At 45.1% G+C, this 25,803-nt stretch overlaps 1 protein-coding gene across 1 annotated transcript in view; it reads right to left on the reverse strand.

Moving 5' to 3' along the window:
* Positions 1–7,510: 7,510 nt before the first annotated feature.
* LOC137522484 (histo-blood group ABO system transferase 2-like) overlaps positions 7,511–25,803 on the reverse strand; it is a 69,845-nt gene continuing 51,552 nt past the window's right edge. Inside the window, exons 4-6 of the mRNA XM_068242549.1 lie at positions 17,401–17,520; positions 15,171–15,299; positions 7,511–8,855 (exon numbers count right to left, since the gene is read on the reverse strand). Coding sequence (XP_068098650.1) covers positions 8,171–8,855; positions 15,171–15,299; positions 17,401–17,520 — 934 coding nt within the window. The 3' untranslated portion in view covers positions 7,511–8,170. The remainder of the gene's footprint in view (positions 8,856–15,170; positions 15,300–17,400; positions 17,521–25,803) is intronic.

Consider the following 25,803-nt stretch of genomic DNA (forward strand, 5'->3'; position numbering starts at 1 on the left):
AGCTCACTTCACCATTATACCACCACCAACACTACATGCTGAAGCCAGCCTAGCATGTACCATTATGATATATCCAAGAGAAAAATAAGCTTGCTTAGGGAATTGTAGGATTTCAAAAGCCAACTCACATTGGCCAGGAATCAAACCCAGGCCTACCGCGTGGTAGGCTGCTATCCTAACCATTATACCACCAACACAACACACTACAATGCTACATGCTGAAGTCTGCCTAGCATGTACCATTGAGATATACCCAAGAGAAAAATGAGCTCTCTCTCTCTATCTAGGACTTGATGCCATTGAAGTGAATTTTCAGCTTAAAACCATCAACGGATACCAGCAGAATTTCACAGGCAATTTCGGAATTCTGCCGTATTGAAAAAGCAATTCCGTTCCGACCAAACGGAATGGAATGACCAATTTCCGCCCAAAATTGTGGAAAATACAATTCCGCGGAAAGCGGTGACCATCCCTACTAGAGAGAGAGATGAATCTACATGGCTATCTGGGGTTCTCTTCGGGCAACTGTTGAACACAAAAGGCAAGGCCATGCCTGGGTGGGCTTGAACCACCAACCTTTCAATTAACAGCCAAACACACTAACCAATTGTGCCACAGAAACTGTGTACCACAAAGACTATGCACGCAGTTGCTGTTGAATGATTTTATGGGGATGTATGTGTATCTTTTGGAAGGAGGAAGTATGCATGCTCCAAGAAGATTCAGCATGTGTTGGTGGTATAATGGTTAGGATAGCAGCCTACAGAGTGGTAGGCCTGTAAATTGGCTTTTAACATACTACAAATCCTTAAGCAAGCTAATTTTTCTCTTGGATATATCATAATGGTACATGCTAGGCTGGCTTCAGCATGTAGTGTTGATGGTGGTATAGTGGTGAAGTGAGCTACCTACCACGCACTCAGACCTGGGTTCAATTCCTGGCCAAGGTATGTAAGCTGGCTTTTGAAATACAACAATTCCCAGGAAGACAAGACCCTCTGGGCTCCCTCCGGGAGGAGGGAGAGAGTGAGGGATTACACTTCCTGATGTTGTAAAGCAGTGTAGGCCTGCAATTGAACACTCAATGAGATTTCTGACCTTAAAACATTGCTTTGTGTTAAATCCAGATTTTTTTTCTGGGGCTTTTGATGTGTATTTCACTCAACCATGTCTTCCTCCAGGTATTAGACCCCTTAAAACATATTTTCCATCATTTCTCTAGTCAACAAAAATTTTTCAAAATGTTTACGTTCGCCTCCCTATTAAAGCCTATTGCGGTTCGCGAAAGTTCGCGCGAACTGCACCTTCCGCGAACCGAAAATCGGAGGTTCGCGACATCGCTACTCGTGTCCTCTTCAACCCCACTGCCCCTGGTCGGGACCCTCTGACAGTTCGCTCCCCTTTGTGAACTTGTGCAACTATGGGAGTACTGCTGTGTCTGCGCAGTAGTATGAAGCTGCTCTGGACTATCCAGAGACCTCCCTCTACCTAGTTGAGCATCTCCCCATGTTTTCTTATGTAGACTACAGGTTTACTCTAGCTTTACCTAGTCTTGTGCTGAGAACAGATTTCTGACCACCTGAGCACAGTGGCTTACCTAGAGATCATGGGGCCACATAGCAAAAAACTTTCATGGGGCCCTCAGATGGAGGCATTTTTAAGCAATGCGACTTTTCCCCACCCTATGGATATGCGTTAACTGGGCAATATACATTCTCATCCAATCAACACTGCACATGGGTCAAAGTTTGGAAGGTGGAGGAACACAAGAAAGTTAATGGTGAATACACCTGGGCCCCCTATGCTTCAGAGCCCCATTGCAGCTGCTATGGCTGCAATGGCTATTGCTATGCCCCTGTCCGAGCAGGTTCTTTTGTAGGACTAAATAAAAAAAAAATAGGACAAAACCTCATGTGTTGGGTGTAGCTGGGAAATTCCATTCATCTAGTTTCTTGTTATCAACTAGATTGGAATGGCAGTAAAAACAGCACTCCAGGATATAATAATCCAAATGTTTATCTCCAGTAGGTCATAGCAAAATGTCATCTAATATTTCAAAGCCACAAAGGTCCTTTATCAAGACATTCATATCACATGATACGCAAAGTAAAAATGTCAAGTAGTACATGCATACATAATAAACATACAATATATAATATAACATATATAGTGTAGAATATGTAAGACCAAAAAAAATCACTCTGAAATGTAAGAATATTATTATACATTTAAATATAACCTATAAATAGTGTAAAAAGATCAATTATTGTTTCCACCGGTTTAGTGAATTCTTTGCTCTTTTTCCCATTACCCTTCCCTGCTCGCAGCTTTGAACTCAGTTATTTTAATGCATTTGTGCAGATAGGGTTCACTTTGGTATTAACTATTAGAACTTACTCAAGCAGCGCACAGAATATCAAGGTTTTTTTTTTACTTAGCATATATATCTGAACCTAGGTATAAAAGGGGGGGGGGGGGGGGGAGGAACCGGTCTTCCGGGAGAGATCAATAGATACCCGATACCTTTGGTGACATTGCAGGGTTTAGGCTAGCAACATGTTCTCTTGCTATGCAGGGAAGAGGGGGCAGAGGGCCAATGGAATGCCATGGTATTTACAGCACATGGTGAGTGGGGTAAGTAGGGTGGACAATGTTCTGGACCGCCGATCAGCTGAAATGATTTGCCAGGTTGTTCACTGGCTGAAGCTTCTGGGAACATTGGAAGATGCTCAAAACATGCTAGATTCTCAACAGAGGTGGTCATTATCAGCCGCCTGTGCAGAGTTACATCTAACGTGTGGTTGAGGCTTTACACTCTTCATCCTCATTCCAACATTGATTTTGGCTATGATATGTTAAGATCAAAACCACATTATTTCAATAATTGCATATGCATGCCAAATCCAAATACTAGCACACTCAAGCCCCTGGAGCTGTTCTGTTGCAATATGGATAACACAGTGGGTGAGGGCCAATCTGTACACATTTATATGGGGATTCTGGTCTCAGTGTGGCAGCAATGCGAGACTGGGCTGGATACATACTTGGAGAGTGACATGAGACCCCTCTGCATGCAGCATATAATGAGTAGTGAATCAAAGACTAACAACCTGTACTTCAGACCTGAATTTGCGACCTGTAAGACTAGTCACGCGTCTGTGTTATTGTTACAGTATTTCCAAATGTGGTTCTTTTTTGCCTTATGCAAATCTAGTGGAGGTTTTCAGAATGTGTGTCTTATTGTGCTGGCTATGTACTCTGTTACTGTTCAACCACTTGACCTCTGAGGGGTTTTTACCCCTTTAGGACCAGAGCAGTTTTCACCTGTCAGTGCTCCTCCCATTCTTTCACCAATAACTTAATCACTTCTAATCATAATGAAATGATCTATGTCTTGTTTTTTCACCACCAATTAAGCTTTTTATGGGAGGTACAATATGCTAAAAATTATTTTATTCTAAATGCATTTTAATTGGAATTATAAGAAAAAAAAATCATTATTTCTCAGGTTTTTGCCATTATAGTGTTAAAATAAAACCCACACATTTTATTTGCCCATTTGTCCAGGTCATTGCAACATTTAAACAATTTCCCTAGTACAATGTAAGGTGCCAATATGTAGTTGGAAATAAAGGTGCTATAAGGAATCCACCTTGTCTGTTGAAGATTCCGCCAAGACCCGAGCGGAATCCACCACTTCCGGGTCTCGGCGCTTGTTCCCCGCTGATGACACTGTTACTGGCTCACAGGCTGCACATTCTGATAGGCGGAGGGCACGTTCTCAGTATGCCCTCCGCAAAGGTAAACAATAGTCAGCTGACAGAGCAGTGTCAGCTGACATTACAGCTGACACCTAAGCAGGGCCTTGCTGTGTGATTGGATGTTCGGAGTAGCCACTGATTGGATGATGAGTTGTATTTATATCTGCAGAGTGCTCCCAGTCATCGCCCGTGATATGCATATCTTTGGCTAGTTGCTGGGTGTGCATTCACTTGTTAAGTTTGCTGGATATTGACCTTGGCTTGTATTTGACTATCCTTGTCTCTTGTGATTAACCTCTGCTTGATTCCTGGAAATCCTTGTCTGCCACCTGGACCGACCTCTGGTAGTTACTGGATACTCTTGCCTGCCGCCTGGACCGACCATTGCCTGTTACTGGATACTTCTTGCATGCTACTTGAACTGTACGATAAGTATACTCCTACTATCCTTGTCAGTCATCTGAACAAACTTGCATGCAGTTTCATATAAACTATATCACATACTGCCTGGACTATCTGTTACCTGTTGAATAACTTTGCATGCAGACTAATAGGAACTGTGTCATAATTTGCATTATCTATTACCTGTTGCATAACACTGCATGTAGAATTGCATGAACTATCTCATAACCTGGATCATCCATTACCTGTTGAATAACTTTGCATGAATCCATTACCTGTTGAATAACTTTGCTTGAACTGTTGCATACCTGGTTTACCATTGCCTGAACCTTGCCTGTGGATTGCTGGACTCCTCTGCGGATACTGGAGAACCTGCACCAACTATCTCTGCCATTAGGGACAAACAACGCTGATTGCCTCATCCATATGAACCAAGGTAATAACCCTGTGTGATACTGATGGACTATTGAACTGTGTTACTAGCCTCATTAGGGTTCTAATACGTTATTCCTCCTTACTTCAGTCTGCATGCCTTGCACGCTTATGCTACGTACACACATGCGACAACGATCGTTCGTTGAGAACGACGAACGAACTTTTAATTGATGAAAGAACGACCTAAGTTAAGTTAGTTTTAAAAGGTGTGTAACGATCTGATTGTTAGAACGAACGTTACATCACGTAAAGCAACTATTGCGCCTGCGCATAAAAATGAGAAGATTCACAGAGAAATAGTGAAATGCGCATGTCAAGCCTAGTACGAACGACCGTTTCCAACGATGTACTACTTTTGCAAACGATCGTCGTTGGTTATAATCCGCCGAGACAGAACTTTATTTTGTAGCGATTTGGCTCGTTCGTCGTTTGCCTTAATAGTCGGTGGTTCGTTTTTTGTAACGATCGTCGTTGGTAAAGATCAGGGAACGATCGTTACAAACGACTATAGTCGCATGTGTGTACGCACCTTTAGACCTGGGGGTAACCGTAGTCAGGAGAAAATAACGTGTCCTGTTCATGCGGGGGCTTGTCTATAGGTGAAGACGTGGGCCGGGCTCAGAGCCACGGTAATAGATTGGGGCATAGAGATTGAGTGAGGACATAACCTGTCAAGCCTTACAGGTGCATTTTTTTTTAATTACAAGTCAGTAGATTAAAAATTAACAGTAATATACCCTCTTGACAAATATTAAAGTTAATTCCCTAAGGTAACCATTTATGTATTTTTTTTATGTCAATTTTTGTTCCTATACAAAAAATACAGTTTGGGTACTATGAGAGGGTGTGGGAGGGAAATCGTTAACTAAAGAAGTCAGTGTTGGAATTTTCATGAAATAAAAGTGGATTTTGGTTTAATTGCCACGCAAGTACGTGATTAGGAAGTAATGCGTGGCACTGCAATAACAGGAAGATACAATGAATGCAGGCATCTCAGACACTGGCGTTCATTGACTCTGGGAATTATTAATGAATGGAAACTGCGTTTCCATTCATTCATCTCCCCGCTAACGGTCGGTCATGGTAGCGCGTGTGGGAGCGAGCGCATATTCACACCCCTGGGACTTCAAGTGAAGTTTTTCCAAGCCGTGATCATACTGCACCTGGTGCAGTAATTAGTTAAAGTCCAGGGTTAAAAAAAAAAAAAAAAAAAAAAATCTACTTACCTGGGACTTCAGCACCTCCAGCACCCTATCTGTCCTTCGCCGCAGCTCTGCTTCCAGCCATTGTGTCGGGGTCCCCTCCGTTGGAGATGCCGACCTCTTGCCAAGCAGAGAGTGAATGGCAAGTGGGAACAGAGCCTTAGTATGGTGCTCCAATCTGTACACTGCCTTTAAGTGCAAGCACAGTAGAACCAAATCTGCAACACTCCAGTAGCTCCAATAAAACTTCCAATTGTATTCGATAGCAAAACAGGACATACAAAAATGGCTTTTCAGACAGCGTCTGTGTGTACACTATGAGTAAAAACACATTGCTGTCTGAAACGCATCAGACATATTTGTCTATCCTGTTTTGCTATTAAATAAAAGTGGAAAGGTTATTGGAGCCATTAGAGAGTTGTGGATTTGTTTCTACTATTTGCACTCATTACCTTTAGAAGAGGCGTTTTCCTGCACACCCATGGTATGTATGGGGTATGAGCAGGATCACTTACCCTAAACACAATATTTCCCTAGCTAATTGCTATTGCTGTAACCATTAGCATTAGAGCTATGGTAGGTGCATTTAGTGAAGTAAGCTTTGTGCATTTGGGGCAGTGCATTTGGATAGATAATTAGAAGCATAGGACTTGCTAAACACCTATTCACCTTTTAAATTAAGGTGTTCATAAGATTCCAGTCTTGTTGCCAAAGTACAGATAGGTTCCATCACGTCCACTTCATCATGTTTTATGGTGGCACAGGAGGGATCTAATGCCCAGACTGTGTTTATGGTGCCCTGTTTGGCGACACAATTAACCCTGTAAGGTGTTTAAACATACAAATCCGTTGTAAAGAAGTGGAGGATGGAGCACCAGCTCTGCTCTTTAGGATTTATTCGTAATTACACAGGCGTACAGGCAACAAGCAGGATACAGGTACAAGATACCAGCCTTAGGGCCCTTTTCCACCAGCGCGTTTGCGCTGGCTGAATCGCAAAAACGCAAACCGCTAGCGATTTTACAATCGCTACGGTTTGCTTTTTAACATAGGAATCGCGGTAGGTCATTTCCACTACCGCGATTCATTTTTGCCGGGAACGTGAACGCGCGGCGGAGCGATATTTGCCGCGATTTTGCTATGCAGTGCATAGCATAGCAAAATCGCGGCCGCGAACGTCGGGAAATCGCCGGTAATTGCGATTCAGCAATCGCTAGCGTTCAGTGTGAACGCTAGCGATTGCTAGTGAAACAGAGCCCTTACACCCGTTTCACGGCAATTGCCGCTTCCCCAGAGACCAACAGGGTTGTTGCCTGTATGCCTGTGTAATTACGAATAAATCCTAAAGAGCAGAGTTGGTGCTCCGTCCTCCACTTCTTTACAACGGATTCAATTGCTTAAATACGTGAGCACATCTCTGGGAGGTAAATTACACAGAGTCAACCCACAGCCAGTGTCTGGTGCCAACCATTTCTGTTTCTACCACAACTGTTTAAACATACAGGTCATATGCACCAGAACCAAGCAGGTGAGCTGGCTCTGACCCTTGATACTGAAAAGCTAAGACCAGCACATATAACATTAACATAACTTATATACTGTCTGCTGAAGGATTTTGTTTTTTGCCTGCAAATCATTCACAACACTTGTAGATTTTATTGCAGATAGCCAATGCTATAATATTTTTTTTGTACGATTTTAAATTGTGCAGTGTTGACATGAATTACCAAGCATGGCTTATATGTATGAGGAACTTTTCTTCACTAATGGAGGTTTCCCCAGGAACAGAGTTAGGGTTGCACCACTTCTAGTAGAATATGAATTAAGAAAACACACTCACTGTCTTCACTCTTACAGCATATCTAACCGATTAGCAGCTTCAAAGGAATTATCTTGTTTGAGCTAAGTGCACTGCTTTTGACCTCAGCCAGCAGCACTGATACTGTAAATTCTTGAAATGCTTTGATGTCTCTGCTAGCAGAGGATATAGAAATTGAAAGCACAAGTACTCTGTTATTGCCTCACACTGCCTCCTAGTGACAAGTGGCCTTAAATACACATTACAGCAGTACTAATAAGTAGAAATGAAATAAAAAAAGTGCTAAAATAAAATTAGCCTGGAGCACTTGCAAGCCTCGAAATTTGCTGCTAAAAGGTTAAGGGCAGCAGTTCTGACATCAGAATTTTTCACTAGCAGAGGGCGGGGGATCAAGCAACGCAGAAATGTGAAAAGAATGGGAAGTGATAATGTCAGGATGACTAAATTAGTCATTTATTTAGCCGCCTACTAATATCTCCTCTAAATTAAGTTCCTTATGAAGAGGAGGAAAAGGTCATCTATGCAGGGGTTTCCCATTCAAATAAGTAATTTTAGTCTCTTAATTCAGTGTGGTTTTTATGCACTGCTAAGAATCTTTGTCTTCTTATAAATTTTCCATTTGGCAGACTGGTATCCCAAAGATATTCAGGAGAAAGCACTTTGGTAGGCTTATTGTATAACAAATATCTATTGAGGTGAGATTCCTCTTGCCAAACAGCTTCAACATAATTCCTCTTGTCCAGCATGATACCTTTGTGGCAAGCCATGCTGAGCTTGTAAACCTCTTTCACTCTTCCACCGTATAATGCAGCCATGTAATAGAAGTCTCCTTGGCCAAAGGGTATAAAAGCTTTAGAGATGGGATCTCGCTCATAAGGAAAGGACTCTGGTTGAGCAAGGAAGAATCCTGGATGAAGTGTAGCCACCAGGTCTCCAAGGATTTCCACTCCCACATGGTCATTGAAAACCATGTCCACATCAGCACATATCAAGTAGTCTATCTCCTTTAACATCCGATTCTTTGTCCAAGTGGTCAGGGTTTGCATTCGTCGCATAGACACATCTTGCCACCGCTTGTCAGCAGATGCCTCGTGCAGCTGCAAGGTGCGACCATAGTGTAGTTTGGGCTTTATTACATCACTGACTCTGTCCGTAAAAACGTAATAGGTAACTTTATGCCCAACCATGAAGTATCGTTCTGCCGATGCCAGGAATGGTCCAAGGAACTGAATATACCTGTAAGAAAATATTTTTTGTTACAAATATTCAAAATCAGAGGAACTTAAATAACCCCTCTAGATTCTAAGCACACCACGGCAGTTTCCTCCCCTTAGCGTTTCCGGTTTCTGTTGTACTTTTATCAAATGAACATACATGTACTTTACTGGTAATGCTCTAGTAAGATGCTGCCACCAGAGGGAGCAGGAGACAGGATGGCACAAGGGAAAATAATGAGGAACAGGGGGAAAGAATGAGGCTAAGTGGGACTGAAGGAGGCCAAGAGGAGGCCCAGGAGGGTGGAAAGTGCACAAGTGGAAAGACAGTTTATTCTAAATGCATTTAAATGGGAATTTTAAAAAAGTCTCTCAGTTTTTGGCCATTATAGTTTTAAAATAAAACGTTCTACTGTGGATAAAACCCACACATTTGCCCATTTGTCCCGGTTATTGCAACATTTAAAAGATTTCCCTAGTACAAAGTATGGTGCCAATATTTTATTTGGAAATAAAACGTGCATTTTTTAAGTTTTGCATCCCTCACTAATTAAAAACACATATTATCAAAAACAACAATATACCCTCTTGACATACATATTTAAAAAAAAGCTCTGTCCCTTTCTTATAATGCAAAAGTTTTGGGGAGGGGGGTATATAAAAAAAATGTATGTAGGTGTAATTTTACTATTTGGCCACCAGATTTTGTCGTGCATTACTGTCCTGAGTACGCGAATAGGAAGTAGTAAGTGGACATGTAACTTCCTTAGCTACAATGATTGCAAGCATCTTATTGATTTCAACGATCATTGACATGGGGACTTAGATTAGTGAACGAGAACTGCGTTCCTGTTAATTCATCTCCCCTCTAATGATTAGCGGCAAGAACGCATGCAGGAGCGAGCAGGAGTGTGCGGCAGTAATATAATAATAAGCGTATATTTACGTCCATGAGACTTCAGATGAAGTTTCCCATGGCATAGATATACTGCAGTAAGTAGTTAAACAAAATTATGAAAATGATGAATAAAACACAAAATTCCGATGCAACATTAAGACTAAATGATGAGTTTGCAGAAAATTGCGAAATTTCGGCTAATTGCAGTCGATTTTGAATATCTAGGTCATAAGACTCTGTTAGCTACTTATGACCAAAATCTATCAAATTGAACATTTAAAGGAATCGATTGCCATCTGATTTGGTCAAAGTGATCGAATCCGCAGGGAACTGAATGGGGGGGGGGAATCGATGGGTTTGTTGGGACGTTTACCAGTGAGTGTTATATTGGCCAAAATTTGAAACAACCAATCATTCATTGAAACTATTGACAATTCGATTTTGAGTCAGTTCATTCAAATTGCATAGGAGTCCAAAGCCTCATACACATGTACAAGAACTGTTGCTTGCTGGGACCGACCCCTGACCACATTGTTCTCTTACTCACTCCACCTGCCAGAAGCCTCTTTGTTGTGCACGCTTCCTCCCTGCTTTATAGGAACAGATGCTTCACTAGCCTCTAGATTACAGCTTTGTTGCAGAGGTGGCACACCTTACCCACGGTGTGGGTGCCTAAACCTGTGGGTGCTGAGCCCAAGCATCCGGTATTTCAACAACCAAGTGAAGAGTCCAGGTTAGCACACCATTTCAAGATGCAAAATGCTTCAATTTATTGCTTCATAAGCACATGAACATGACAATTGTTTCGGGGCCACAGCAGGTCCCCTTCTTCAGATAGTGCAAACAATCTGAAGAAGGGACCCGCTGTGGCCCTGAAACAATTGTCATGTTCATGTGCTTATGAAGCGATAAATTGAAGCATTTTGCATCTTGAAATGGTGTGCTAACCTGGACTCTTCACTTGAAAGCCATTAGTAAAGCACCTGAACAGACGTCAGGCCTGAACAGTCTCTGGAGGGATGCTAGTAATGCATCTGTAAAGCAGGGAGGAGGTATGGCCCACGACAAAGATACTTTGAGCAGGCATGGTTATTATTAGGGATGGGACGAATCCACAATTTCTTCGAATCCGGATCCGAATCTAAAAAGGTTCTCGAATATCTCGAACCTTTCGAATCCCAAATCTAATGAATCCTACACATAAGAATTGTGCGATCCATGGTATAGCTGCCCGCAGTATAGGTAGCTAGGTAAAGATGTCTTCAGTATAGCTAGCAAGGTATAGGGGCCTTCACTATAGGTTGCAAAGTATAGGGGCATTCAGTATAGGTTGCAGGGTATAGTGGCCTTCAGTATAGGCAGCAGGGTATAGTGGCCTTCATTATAGGCAGCCGGGTATAGTGGCCTTCATTATAGGCAGCCGGGTATAGTGGCCTTCAGTATAGGCAGCCGGGTATAGTGGCCTTCAGTATAGGCAGCAGGGTATAGCGGTCTTCAGTATAGGCAGCAGGGTATAGGGGCCTTCAGTATAGGTAGCAGAGTATAGGGGCCTTCAGTATAGGTAGCAGAGTATAGGGGGCTTCAGTATAGGTAGCAGGGTATAGGGGCCTTCAATGTAGGTAGCAGGGTATAGAGGCCTTCAGTATAGGTAGCAGGGTATAGGGGCCTTCAGTATAGGTAGCAGGGTATAGGGGCCTTCAGTATAGGTAGCAGGGTATAGGGGCTTCAGTATTGGTAGCAGGCTATGGGGGGCTTCAGTATATGCAGCAGGGTATAGGGGCCTTCAGTATAGGTAGCAGGGTATAGGGGGCTTCAGTATAGTTAGCAGGCTATGGGGGGGGCTTCAGTATAAGTAGCTGGGTAAGGGGGCTTCAATATAGGCAGCAGGCTATGGGGGTGCTTCAGTATAGTTAGCAGGCTATGGGGGCTTCAGTATAGGTAGCTGGGTAAGGGGACTTCAATATAGGCAGCAGGCTATGGGTGTGCTTCAGTATAGGTAACAGGCTATGGGGGTGCTTCAGTATAGGTAACAGGCTATGGGGGGCTTCAGTATAGATAACAGGCTATGGGGGGCTTCAGTATAGGTAACAGGCTATGGGGGTGCTTCAGTATAGGTAACAGGCTATGGGGGGGCTTCAGTATAGGTAGCAGGCTATGGGGGGCTTCAGTATAGGTAGCAGGCTATGGGGGGCTTCAGTATTAGGGGCTTCAGTATAGGTCGCAGGCTTTCGGGGGCTTCAGTATAGATAGCAGGCTATGGGGGCTTCAGTATAGGTAGCAGGCTATGGGGGGCTTCAGTATAGGTAACAGGCTATGGGGGGCTTCAGTATAAGTAACAGGCTATGGGGGTGCTTCAGTATAGGTAACAGGCTATGGGGGGCTTCAGTATAGGTAGCAGGCTATGGGGGGCTTCAGTATAGGTAGCAGGCTATGGGGGGCTTCAGTATAGGTAGCAGGCTATGGGGGGCTTCAGTATAGGTAGCAGGCTATGGGGGGCTTCAGTATAGGCAGCAGGCTATGGGGGGCTTCAGTATAGGTTTCAGGCTATGGGGGGCTTCAGTATAGTTAGCAGGCTATGGGGGGCTTCAGCATAGTTAGCAGGCTATGGGGGGCTTTAGTATAGGTAGCAGGCTATGGGGGGCTTCAGTATGGGGGGCTTCAGAATGGGGTGCTTCAGTATGGGGTGCTTCAGTATAGATAGCAGGCTATGGGGGGCTTAAGTATAGGTAGCAGGCTATGAGGGGCTTCAGTATGGGGGCTTAAGTATAGGTAGCAGGCTATGGGGGCTTTAGTATAGGTAGCAGGCTATGGGGGGCTTCAGTATAGGTAGCAGGCTATGGGGGGCTTCAGTATAGGTAGCAGGCTATGGGGGGCTTCAGTATAGGTAGCAGGCTATGGGGGGCTTCAGTATAGGTAACAGGCTATGGAGGTGCTTCAGTATAGGTAACAAGCTATGGGGGGCTTCAGTATAGGTAGCAGGCTATGGGGGGCTTCAGTATAGGTAGCAGACTATGGGGGCTTCAGTATAGGTAGCAGGCTATGGGGGTCTTCAGTATAGGTAGCAGGCTATGGGGGGCTTCAGTATAGGTAGCAGGCTATGGGGGGCTTCAGTATAGGTTGCAGGCTATAGAGGGCTTCAGTATGGGGGGCTTCAGTATAGGTTGCAGGCTATGGGGGGCTTCAGTATAGTTAGCAGGCTATGGGGGGCTTCAGCATAGTTAGCAGGCTATGGGGGGCTTTAGTATAGGTAGCAGGCTATGGGGGGCTTCAGTATGGGGGGCTTCAGAATGGGGTGCTTCAGTATGGGGTGCTTCAGTATAGATAGCAGGCTATGGGGGGCTTCAGTATAGGTAGCAGGCTATGGGGGGCTTCAGTATAGGTAGCAGGCTATGGGGGGCTTCAGTATAGGTTGCAGGCTATAGAGGGCTTCAGTATGGGGGGCTTCAGTATAGTTAGCAGGCTGTGGGGGGCTTCAGCATAGTTAGCAGGCTATGGGGGGCTTTAGTATAGGTAGCAGGCTATGGGGGGCTTCAGTATGGGGTGCTTCAGTATAGTTAGCAGGCTATGGGGGCTTTAGTATAGGTAGCAGGCTATGAGGGGCTTCAGTATGGGGGCTTCAGTATAGATAGCAGGCTATGGGGGGCTTAAGTATAGGTAGCAGGCTATGGGGGGCTTCAGTATGGGGTGTTTCAGTATAGTTAGCAGGCTATGGGGGCTTTAGTATAGGTAGCAGGCTATGGGGGCTTTAGTATAGGTAGCAGGCTATGGGGGCTTTAGTATAGGTAGCAGGCTATGGGGGGCTTCGTATGGGGGCTTCAGTATAGATAGCAGGCTATGGGGGCTTCGTATGGGGGCTCCAGTATAGATAGCAGGCTATGGGGGCTTCGTATGGGGGCTTCAGTAAATATAGCAGGCTATGGGGGCTTCGTATGGGGGCTTCAGTATAGATAGCAGGCTATGGGGGCTTCGTATGGGGGCTTTAGTATAGATAGCAGGCTATGGGGGCTTCAGTATAGATAGCAGGCTATGGGGGCTACGTATGGGTGGCACATATCCTCCTCCCTCCCCCCGCAGCCTTCTCCACTTGTCCCCATGCATAAATAAGGAGAAGCAGCCTCTCACCTCCAGCAGCAGCGTGGAGCCCGGAGCGGCAGACCTTCCCTTCCTAGTTCCCCCTAGTGGCCACCGGACCGGCTCTTACTGATGACGCGTAGTAAGAGCCGGTCACTAGGGGGAATAAGGAAGTCTGCAGGAGGTCTGCCGCTCCAGGCTCCACGCTGGAGGGGAGAGGCTGCTTCTTATTTATGCAGAGGGCGAGCGGAGGCGGCACGGGGAGCGGGAGGAGGACAATTGCGAGCGGGTGAAGCGGCGGATGCGCGACGATGCAGCGTCGGGATTCGGCGAACGGAAAATGGCGTCGGGATTCGATTCCACGAATCTCGAATATTTCCTAATATTCGAGGGATTCGTGGATTCGTCGTCCCATCCCTAGTAATTATGAAAATCAACAGACGTCGGTCAGGCATAGGACGAATCTTTAGGCCATATCAAAGGGCTTCCAAACGCGCTAGATTGTGGGCCAAGTTGGTCTTTAGTCGGCCATCCTGGCCGAGTTCACTCCAGCATGTGCAGGCAGCTTAAGGGGAATAAAAATGTATAGTGTTTTAATGTTAATTAAATGAGAATTTATCTTGGTGTTAGGCAAAATGGATAGCACTCTCGCCAGGCCGGATTTACATTACAGGAGCCCATAGGCACAGATGCCCTGGCACCTTAGTTTTCACTCTCCATGAACCAACAAACGCCTTGCCAACCACACCACAAGTGTGCTGGCTGGCCCAGCTGTCACCTCTCCCCTACATTCCTTGCCCATCATGGTAGACACAGGTGTCCCTTAGTATTAGGTAGCCAGAGCTATCCTTGGTATTAAGTAGCTAGAGGTGCCCTCTACTGAAGGGAAATCTGTCAGTGGAATGCAGAGAGCCTGGCGAGTAACCTCATTTACATTCCGCTCAGGACTTTGCATAGGGAAGGAGGGAGGGAGGTGCTCAGGGAGGGAAGTGAGCCACCTTTTCATCATCAGGCACCTGTAGGCACATGCCTACTGTGCCTTATGGCAAATCCAGCCCTGACTCTCACCTTGCAGCACTGGGTCCCAAGTTCAAATCTCAGCCAGGGCACTATCTGCCCAAAGTTGTATGTTATCCCCCTGCCTGTGTGGGCTTTCTCCTGGCACTCCAGGTTTAGTAAGTTGATTGGCTTTGCACTAAAAATTGACCCTAACTACAATGGATATAGGATAACAAGGAGAGGAACAGACAATGCACAGGGGTTATGGAGCAAGCATGACCAGCCTGGTGTACTTACCATAGATGGCTCTGCCTTGGGTCAGGTGTCCTTTAAGTCTAATTTCCTTAATGTCTTTCCAATAAAACTTACTTTTTCACAGCAAATACAAAGAGTCCAATCCTGGTGTTCTTATATTGCTGATTTAAGGTCCCTAGGTTGTATGTTCCATCCCAGACAATTGGAGCGAGCCAGGGGGTGAGGATTTGTAGGCCATCTTTCCTAATAGCAGAAGAAGCTCTATTAATACAAATACACTCAACTTGTTCTCAGACCACTGACAAAGAGAAACATACATTACCCAGATTTTAGATCTTACTACACCACATAAAGTGCTCTATGCTTAACCTCCTTGGCGGTAACCCCGTGTGTGACACGGGGTAAGCCGCCGGAGGGTGCCGCTCAGGCCGATTTACATAATTTTTTTTTCAAACACGCAGCTAGCACTTTGCTAGCTGCGTGTTTGGTCTGATTGCCGCCGCCCGCCACCGATGCACCGCTACACTGCCCCCCCCCCCCCGCATACCCCTTGCGCAGCCTGGCCAATCGCCGCCAGGCTGCGCTATGGGGTGGATCAGGATTCCCGGTGACGTCACGACGGCGGTGACGTCACTCAGTCGCCATGGCGACGGGGGAAGTCCTCAAGGAAATCCCGTTCAGAACGGGATTTCCTTATGGGCAAGCGGCGCCGGCGGCGATCGGTGACTACAGGGGGACGCCGCAGGGAGGGGGGAAGCATGTAGCTAGCGTTAGGCTAGCTACATGCTAAAAAAAAAAAAAAAAGAAAGTTGAAAAAACCCTCCTGCGGCCGCGCAGCTGCACATATCATACCGCCAGGGAGGTTAATGAGGAACTATCAAAGAAACTTATTCTGTAACCCCAATTACCTATAGAGTATTAGCCAGCAACAATAGAAAGCTTTTCAGCAGTTTCTGATCACAGGCTGTATGCAAAATATGCTTTGTTTATCAAGTCGGTGTCAGGGTCAAAGCTGTACCATGTGGATAGGTTTCACTTGTCTGTCACTATTCACAGAGGAATGATTTACTGTTTGTTTCTGCCCTGCCTCACACACACTGCTCTCTCACAGATCATATGAGAACAGGGATTTTTTAGCTGCAGAAAAAAGTATCTGAAGAGGAGGCGGCTTACTTTTTTCCTGTTTTTTTGCATGCTTACACCCACCATTCAGAATGAGCCTTACCTGGCTGTAATTTCTGTTTACTTTACACTGTGTGAGGCAGAGAGAGAGACACAAGAGCAGCTGATGAGTTATTAATACATGCATTTCTGCTTTCTATCATTCTGAAGAGATTCCAGTCACAGGATTACAGCCAGTAAAGACTTTCTCTGTATGCTGGATGTGCTGGACACAGTCCTCCATAGTAATGCCCACAATAAAAACAGTTCTCTGTGAATGTCATTTTTCTTTCTTCACACGAAAAATGAAAAAGCCTTTGTAATGTTCTTTGCTAGGAATTACTAGAAATAAGTGGCATTTAGAATTTTAGCTAACGTTTATAGTGGTCCTTTAAAGAGGATACATTCTTGCGTAGAAAATGATGGTTGATAGCGTAAAAATCTGAAGACATATGACAAAGAATGAATACCAGGCTTTAGATTTTGGGCTCTGGCCCTCTTGTTTTTTTCTGAGCCCTTTACCAACGAGGACTGAGACTGGAGCCCCGGTGTTGACACTGAGGACTCTCCCTGCATACCTAAGCTTTGGAGGTCCTCCGTGGTTCAGCATCTATGACCATTAAACCAAACTGGAGAAGCACCTTTCAATCCCCAGCTCCCATGACTCTTCCTTGTGCAAACATCCACACTTTAACTTCCCTGGGTCCCAGCCCTGAAGCCCCAGAACTACCTTGAGATACTGAAAAAGGAGGATAATGCTTTCCTACAACACAGAAATGTGCCTCCCTAGTGTGGATGATGGCTATGAAGATATCATCTGTCCAGCATCTGATGGAAATATAGTAATGGTGATACAGTATGTGCGATGTTGCCTTTTTTGCACCATCATTCTATTTTGGGACCTCACAAACTTTTTTTTTTTAACATGTGTCGGAGAGAGCCCAATGTCCTTATACAACCCCATGAGATTGTACTGAGATGCCACACACACACCTGACCCACATTTGACTCACAGAGATGATGAAACATGGATGGCCCATCCAGATATATTGATCCCTAGCTCCATCCATGAATATCCATTCACAGTAATAAAGGCATTTATTTTTACAGATATAATTCTGAAATTATATCTGTAAAATATAAATAAACTTAAACTTACATATATAAATAAAAATAAACTTACCTTGTATCCAGGTTATCCAAAAACAGCTTCCATTCACAGTGTGCTAACTGGATGGACAAATTAGAAACTTCCTCTGACCAGTCCACAGGAAACCTCTCTTGTTGCGGCGATTCCTTTACACTGCAATAGGACAGAATAATTGTAGGGTTATGTAGAGGCTGAGAGCATGGGTGTCCGCAGAAAATTGTCCAGGGGGGGGGGGGGAGGGGGAGTGGGGCAAAAAGGAGTGAGGGGGAAAATTTGGGGGTACGTTGTGCGGCGCGCATAGCACACCGCGCCCAAAAAGGAGTGTGGTCATGGACCAGAATGTGGGTGTGGTCACGGGTGGAGCCAAATTTACATGTACTTAGCAATGGTGGGACATTAGATTAGGACAATGGTGGCGAACCTTTTGGAGGCTGAGTGCCCAAACTGCCACCCAAAAGTCACTTAGCTATCGCAAATTTAAACTAAATACAAATGTTTTTTAACTCATACATGAACATTATGGAAATTCCAAGTTGAAAATAAACTGTGAAGATAAACAATTTCATCCATCCTACTCTCCTACTCCTGAAAAAATGTATTCATTTTTTTAGAACCTCCCAGTTTTAATTTTCTGATTTACAAAGCTAAAAAAAAAAGTAGGTTTAATGCTATTGTCTCATATGATGATAATTCAGCTTTTCCCATAGTCTCGCAGCTAGCAATCATGTGACCCCAACAAGACAAATTCAGCAATTATGAGGCCAACAAGACAAATTCAGCAATCATGAGGCCCCCCAACAAGACAAATTCAGCAATCATGAGGCCCCCAACAAGACAAATTCAGCAATCATGAGGCCCCCCAACAAGACAAATTCAGCAATCATGAGGCCCTCAACAAGACAAATTCAGCAATCATAAGGCACATAAATAGACAGCATTTCACATAAATAGGCAGTATGCCCCCTTAATATGGTAGACACCTCTCACCTGGCTTCTTGATTCTCCTCTACTGGCTGCTGTGCTTGGCTGGTCTGGCAATACTGTTTTTGGCTGGCTTGGGGATGATGTGTGGGCCGAAAGGCCTGGCAGAGATGCTGGGCTGGCCTGGCTGGCGGTGATGCTGGGCTGGCCTGGCTGGCGGTGATGCAGGGCTGGCCTGGCTGGCAGTGATGCTGGGCTGGCCTGGCTGGCAGTGATGCTGGGCTGGCCTGGCCTGAATAGTTTAGGTAGTGACAGGGCCCCCCAGTTTAGGAACACTTCCTGTCCCTGCGTGAGAGGGAGATCTGTGCGTCGTTGGTCTGACGTCACTGACCAGACGCGCACAGAAACTTTCTCGCGAGCAGGAAATAGAGATAGAGTTCTGCTCCGTTGCGCCCACATCTGACTTATGGAAGGGGGGGAGGGGGAGCGAGTAAGCGGGATCCCCAAGGTGAGGGAAGCCTGCTGCTCCCCCGTCACTGCGCTGAGTCGGGGGGGGGGGGGGGTGCCACTGACTAGGCCAGGGGGGGCAGCGGGTGGCCAGGGGGAGGCAGCCGCCCCAATTTGCCCAACGTGCGGACGCCCATGACTGGGATTCATGGGTAAAGGTGCCCTTTAATGAAGCAATCTACTTTGTACAATCTTACCAAATCTATGTAGTAAAGGCATAGTCCCCAACCGTCCCGTTTTCGTCGGGACTGACCCGATTTGGGAGGGCTATCCCACAAGACCCCCCAGTGTCCCGGCTGGCTGGGGGGTCAGATGCGGGGAGGACTAACTATTCGTGCAGGAAGGGAGGCAGCCAGTGAAAGGGAGCTGGTGGCAAAGTGGCGGAGAAGGGGGGGGGGAAGTCTCCCCACCCCCTTCCCTCACCTTGGGGCTCCCTTTCCTGGCTCTCCCTTCTGGATTAATGTGGCTCCTCCGATGGCGCAGTGGCTGGCAGCAGGCGGGGAGGACTTACCGCTGTTACGCAGCCGCCGGAGAGAGCTGTGATCTGTGTGCTGCAAGTCTGGTCTACTCAAGACCAGACTAGCGGGGCACAGATCACAGCTCCCTCTGCCGGCTGGAAGGACAGCGGTAAGTCCTCCCCGCCCGCTGCCGCCGCTGCGCCATCGGAGGAGCCACATTAATCCGGAAGGGAAAGCCAGGAAAAGGAGCCCCAAGGTGAAGGAAGGGGGGGGGGAGACTTCCCCCCTTCTCCGCCACTTTGCCACCAGCTCCCTTTCACTGGCTGCCTCCCTTCCTGGGGGCACCTACTGTATACACCTGTCTGCATATACGGGGGAGACCTATACAGGGAGTGCAGAATTATTAGGCAAGTTGTATTTTTGAGGAATACTTTTATTATTGAACAACAACCATGTTCTCAATGAACCCAAAAAACTCATTAATATCAAAGCTGAATATTTTTGAAAGTAGTTTTTAGTTTGTTTTTAGTTTTAGCTATTTTAGGGGGATATCTGTGTGTGCAGGTGACTATTACTGTGCATAATTTTTAGGCAACTTAACAAAAAACAAATATATACTCATTTCAATTATTTATTTTTACCAGTGAAACCAATATAACATCTCAACATTCACAAATATACATTTCTGACATTCAAAAACAAAACAAAAACAAATCAGTGACCAATATAGCCACCTTTCTTTGCAAGGACACTCAAAAGCCTGCCATCCATGGATTCTGTCAGTGTTTTGCGTGCAGCAGCAACCACAGCCTCCCAGACACTGTTCAGAGAGGTGTACTGTTATCCCTCCTTATAAATCTCACATTTTATGATGGACCACAGGTTCTCAATGGGGTTCAGATCAGGTGAACAAGGAGGCCATGTCATTAGTTTTTCTTCTTTTATACCCTTTCTTGCCAGCCATGCTGTGGAGTACTTGGACGAGTGTGATGGAGCATTGTCCTGCATGAAAATCATGTTTTTCTTGAAGGATGCAGACTTCTTCCTGTACCACTGCTTGAAGAAGGTGTCTTCCAGAAACTGGCAGTAGGACTGGGAGTTGAGCTTGACTCCATCCTCAACCCGAAAGGCCCCACAAGCTCATCTTTGATGATACCAGCCCAAACCAGTACTCCACCTCCACCTTGCTGGCGTCTGAGTCAGACAGGAGCTCTCTGCCCTTTACCAATACAGCCACGGGCCCATCCATCTGGCCCATCAAGACTCACTCATTTCATCAGTCCATAAAACCTTAGAAAAATCAGTCTTGAGATATTTCTTGGCCCAGTCTTGACGTTTCAACTTGTGTGTCTTGTTCAGTGGTGGTCGTCTACCCTGGCCATGTCTCTGAGTATTGCTCACCTTGTGCTTCTGGGCACTCCAGTGATGTTGCAGCTCTGAAATATGGCCAACCTGGTGGCAAGTGGCATCTTGGCAGCTGCACGCTTGACTTTTCTCAGTTCATGGGCAGTTATTTTGCGCCTTGGTTTTTCCATACGCTTCTTGCGACCCTGTTGACTATTTTGAATGAAACGCTTGATTGTTCGATGATCACGCTTCAGAAGCTTTGCAATTTTAAGAGTGCTGCATCCCTTTGCAAGATATCTTACTATTTTTGACTTTTCTGAGCCTGTCAAGTCCTTTCTTTTGACCCATTTTGCCAAAGGAAAGGAAGTTGCCTAATAATTATGCACACCTGTTATAGGGTGTTGATGTCATTAGACTACACCCCTTCTCATTACATAGATGCACATTACCTAATATGCTTTCGAGCCTATACAGCTTGGAGTAAGACAACATGCATAAAGAGGATGATGTGGTCAAAATACTAATTTTCCTAATAATTCTGCACTCCCTGTACATCTGGCTATACTGGGGAGACCTATACACCTGGCTACATATACTGGGGACACCTATACACCTAGCTGCATATACTGGGGAGACCTATACACCTAGCTGCATATACTGGGGAGACCTATACACCTGGCTACATATACTGGGGACACCTATACACCTGGCTATACTGGGGAGACCTATACACCTGGCCACATATACTGGGGAGACCTATACACCTGGCTACATATACTGGGTAGACTTATACACCTGGCTACATATACTGGGGACACCTATACACCTGGCTATACTGGGGACACCTATACACCTGGCTACATATACTGGGGACACCTATACACCTAGCTGCATATACTGGGGAGACCTATACACCTAGCTGCATATACTGGGGAGACCTATACTCCTGGCTAAATATACTGGGGACACCTATACGCCTGGCTATACTGGGGAGACCTATACACCTGGCCACATATACTGGGGAGACCTATACACCTGGCTACATATACTAGGGAGACCAATACACCTGGCTATACTGGGAAGACCTATACACCTGGCTACATATACTGGGGACACCTATACACCTGGCTATACTGGGGAGACCTATACAACTGGCTGCATATACTGGGGACACATATACACCTGGCTACATATACTGGGGACACCTATACACCTGGCTGCATATACTGGGGAGACCTATACACCTGGCTGCATATACTGGGGAGACCTATACACCTGGCTGCATATACTGGGGACACCTATACACCTGGCTATACTAGGGACACCTATACACCTGGCTACATATACTAGGGAGACCAATACACCTGGCTATACTGGGGAGATCTATACACCTGGCTATACTGGGGACACCTATACACCTGGCTGCATATACTGGGGACACCTATACATCTGGCTATACTGGGGACACCTATACACCTTGCTACATATACTAGGGAGACCAATACACCTGGCTATACTGGGGAGACCTATACACCTGGCTGCATATACTGGGGAGACCTATACACCTGGCTGCATATACTGGGGACACCTATACACCTGGCTGCATATACTGGGGACACCTATACACCTGGCTGCATATACTGAGGACACCTATACACCTGGCTATACTGGGGACACCTATACACCTGGCTACATATACTAGGGAGACCAATACACCTGGCTATACTTGGGAGATCTATACACCTGGCTATACTAGGGAGACCTATACACCTGGCTGCATATACTGGGGAGATACTTTAAATTGATATGTTACTAATTTTAAAATGTTAATATGAAGGAAAATGAACCAGGATAGAAAGGACGAGTGTGGTTTGAATTATAAAACCACATATTTTTCTTAGGAAAGCTTTATGGTATGCGTGACTAGGGGTGTGACGGGGGCGTGATCAGGGGTGTGGCAGGGGCATGGCTTAAGTGTCCATCTTTCTCATCTCAAAATGTTGGGAGGTATGAGTAAAGGGGTACACTGATTGAAAAGATACTTTGAATGGACACTTTAGGTAGTCCATATTACATAAGAGGAGGTAAGATTGTAACATTACACCTGGCTACATATACTGGGGACACCTATACACCTGGCTGCATATACTGGGGAGACCTATACACCTGGCTGCATATACTGGGGAGACCTATACACCTGGCTGCATATACTGGGGAGACCTATACACCTGGCTGCATATACTGGGGACACCTATACACCTGGCTGCATATACTGGGGACACCTATACACCTGGCTATACTAGGGACACCTATACACCTGGCTACATATACTAGGGAGACCAATACACCTGGCTATACTGGGGAGATCTATACACCTGGCTATACTGGGGACACCTATACACCTGGCTGCATATACTGGGGACACCTATACATCTGGCTATACTGGGGACACCTATACACCTGGCTACATATACTAGGGAGACCAATACACCTGGCTATACTGGGGAGACCTATACACCTGGCTGCATATACTGGGGAGACCTATACACCTGGCTGCATATACTGGGGACACCTATACACCTGGCTGCATATACTGGGGACACCTATACACCTGGCTGCATATACTGGGGACACCTATACACCTGGCTATACTGGGAACACCTATACACCTGGCTACATATACTAGGGAGACCAATACACCTGGCTATACTTGGGAGATCTATACACCTGGCTATACTAGGGAGACCTATACACCTGGCTGCATATACTGGGGAGATACTTTAAATTGATATGTTACTAATTTTAAAATGTTAATATGAAGGAAAATGAACCAGGATAGAAAGGACGAGTGTGGTTTGAATTATAAAACCACATATTTTTCTTAGGAAAGCTTTATGGTATGCGTGACTAGGGGTGTGACGGGGGCGTGATCAGGGGTGTGGCAGGGGCATGGCTTAAGTGTCCATCTTTCTCATCTCAAAATGTTGGGAGGTATGAGTAAAGGGGTACACTGATTGAAAAGATACTTTGAATGGACACTTTAGGTAGTCCATATTACATAAGAGGAGGTAAGATTGTAACATTACTGGGCACCGTAAAGGGAATCTCAAGTGAAAATAAACTTATGAGATAATTAATACAGCTTTTAGTACAGCTAAGAAATAGAACATTAGTAGCAAATAATAGAGTCTCATATTGTTTCCAGTACAAGAAGAGTTAAGAAACTTCAATTATCTATGCAAAAGAGCTGATCTGAGCTCTCTGACCCAACTTGGGTCGGAGACAGTCCTATTTTCTAAAGCACTTACACATCAAAGAAATAGTAAAATGCAGTTTTACTGCAGGGGAGTTCAAATGCTCATCAGCTCTGCTCAGTTTCACAGTTTAAAATACAGAGTGTGGTTTGTAATTTCATTTATGACATCATGATGCCAAAAAAGGTTATATAACTGAAAATAAAAAAAATAAGAGACCCTTTTCTTGGCTACTAATGTGCTAATAATTATCTGTACCACACATATAATCTTTATAATATCTTTCGCTTCAGTGTCACTTTAATCACCACCATAAATATTTAACATTCAATGTACATATTCATTTTATCTCATTAAAACCAAAGCTATTTACAGTATATGTGAAAACGTACTTAAAGCAGATTCAAGATGAAAAACTAACTATAACGAGTTACTTGTCTATATATCTTATCTAAAGTTTAGATCGTTTACTCAGCAAATTTAGCTGCAAACAGCTTCAATAGTTTATGATTATTTATTCCTGTGATACAATGAGGGCAGCCATGTTCTGTTTGTCACAGGCTGAGAGCTGGAGATGCTATCAGCTTGCCTGTGTGTAATGTGACAAATTTAGTCCCCTCTCCTCCTCCCCTCTGCCTCTGGAATCTCTGGCTAGTAACCTCCTCCTCCTGCAAGGACTGAGCTCTCATAAGCCCTTGCTACAGTGCCAAGGCACTCTAAATAGCTGTGGGCAAGGCTTGTTTAGTTTATAGGGAATTAGAGTATTTAAAAAAAACAAACAAAGTATTTGTCTTGAGGAATGTCCTATAAACTATATGAAAGGAACACAATTATGCAATGATTAAAAGTTTATCTCGGATTCACTTTAAAGTGGACCTGGACAGAGAAATGCACCCTGTATGTATTTAGAGAGTATAGTCTGTCTAATCCCACCTCATCTGTGCCTAATCACAAGTTGTAATTTGATCTTTCCCCTGTGTCACATGACTGCCATGGCAGAGATGGTAGATAAGCTCATTTCAAAGCACAGGATGTTAATATGTCTGCTTCCATAAATCAGGAGGAAGAAACAGTGCAAATTTATTTTAGGATCTGTATCAGCTGTAACAAATACAGGTTTTGTTTAAAAGGTTATTATGCTGTTGTGTATCTTTTAGAGCAGAGAGCAGTTCGGAGTTCAGTTCCACTTTAACATCCTGTGGATGGAAACACTGCTTCTTTTCAGTTGCTAGTTTAAAGGACAACTGAAGTGAGAGGGATAAGGAGACTGCCATACTTATTTTAAACAAGACCAGTTGCCTGGCAGCCCTGGTGATCTATTTGGCTGCAGTGGTGTCTGAATCACACCAGAAACAAGCATGCAGCTAATCTTGTCGGATTTAACAATGTCAGAAACTCCTGTACTACTGCATGCTTGTTCAGGGTCTATGGCTAAAAGTATCAGAGTCAGAGGATTAGCAGGCCAGGCAACTGGCATTGCTTAAAAAGGAAACAAATATGGCAGCCTCCATATCCTTCTTATAACAGTTGTCCTTTGAGGGCTCTTTCACACAGAGACATTGCGTTAGAGGGGACGTTAAGGTCACATAACGTTCCCCTAACACAATGCATGGTGGTGCTAAACTTGGACGCTACATAGAGACGCGTTATGCATCTCTTGGTGCGCCATTTTTTTGTTCGATACTCGTAGAACGAAATCGGCGCATGCGTCCAAAGACTGTGGAGACCACGTGATCGGAACACTCCGCATCATGTGGTCCCGCCAGCCAATCGCCACACAAAGCGGACGCACCAGGAAGTAAACACTGCATGTCACACAGTGCAGTGAATATTAGCTAGCCATGTGGCTAGGGACAATAGCGGACTCTCCCCTCCTCCTCTCCTGCACTGAGCATGTGCAAACAGTCTAACGCGGCTAAAACCACGTACAACGCACAGCATACTGCACT

Source organism: Hyperolius riggenbachi, chromosome 6, assembly GCF_040937935.1.
Source record: "Hyperolius riggenbachi isolate aHypRig1 chromosome 6, aHypRig1.pri, whole genome shotgun sequence".
Classification (NCBI taxonomy): domain Eukaryota; kingdom Metazoa; phylum Chordata; class Amphibia; order Anura; family Hyperoliidae; genus Hyperolius; species Hyperolius riggenbachi.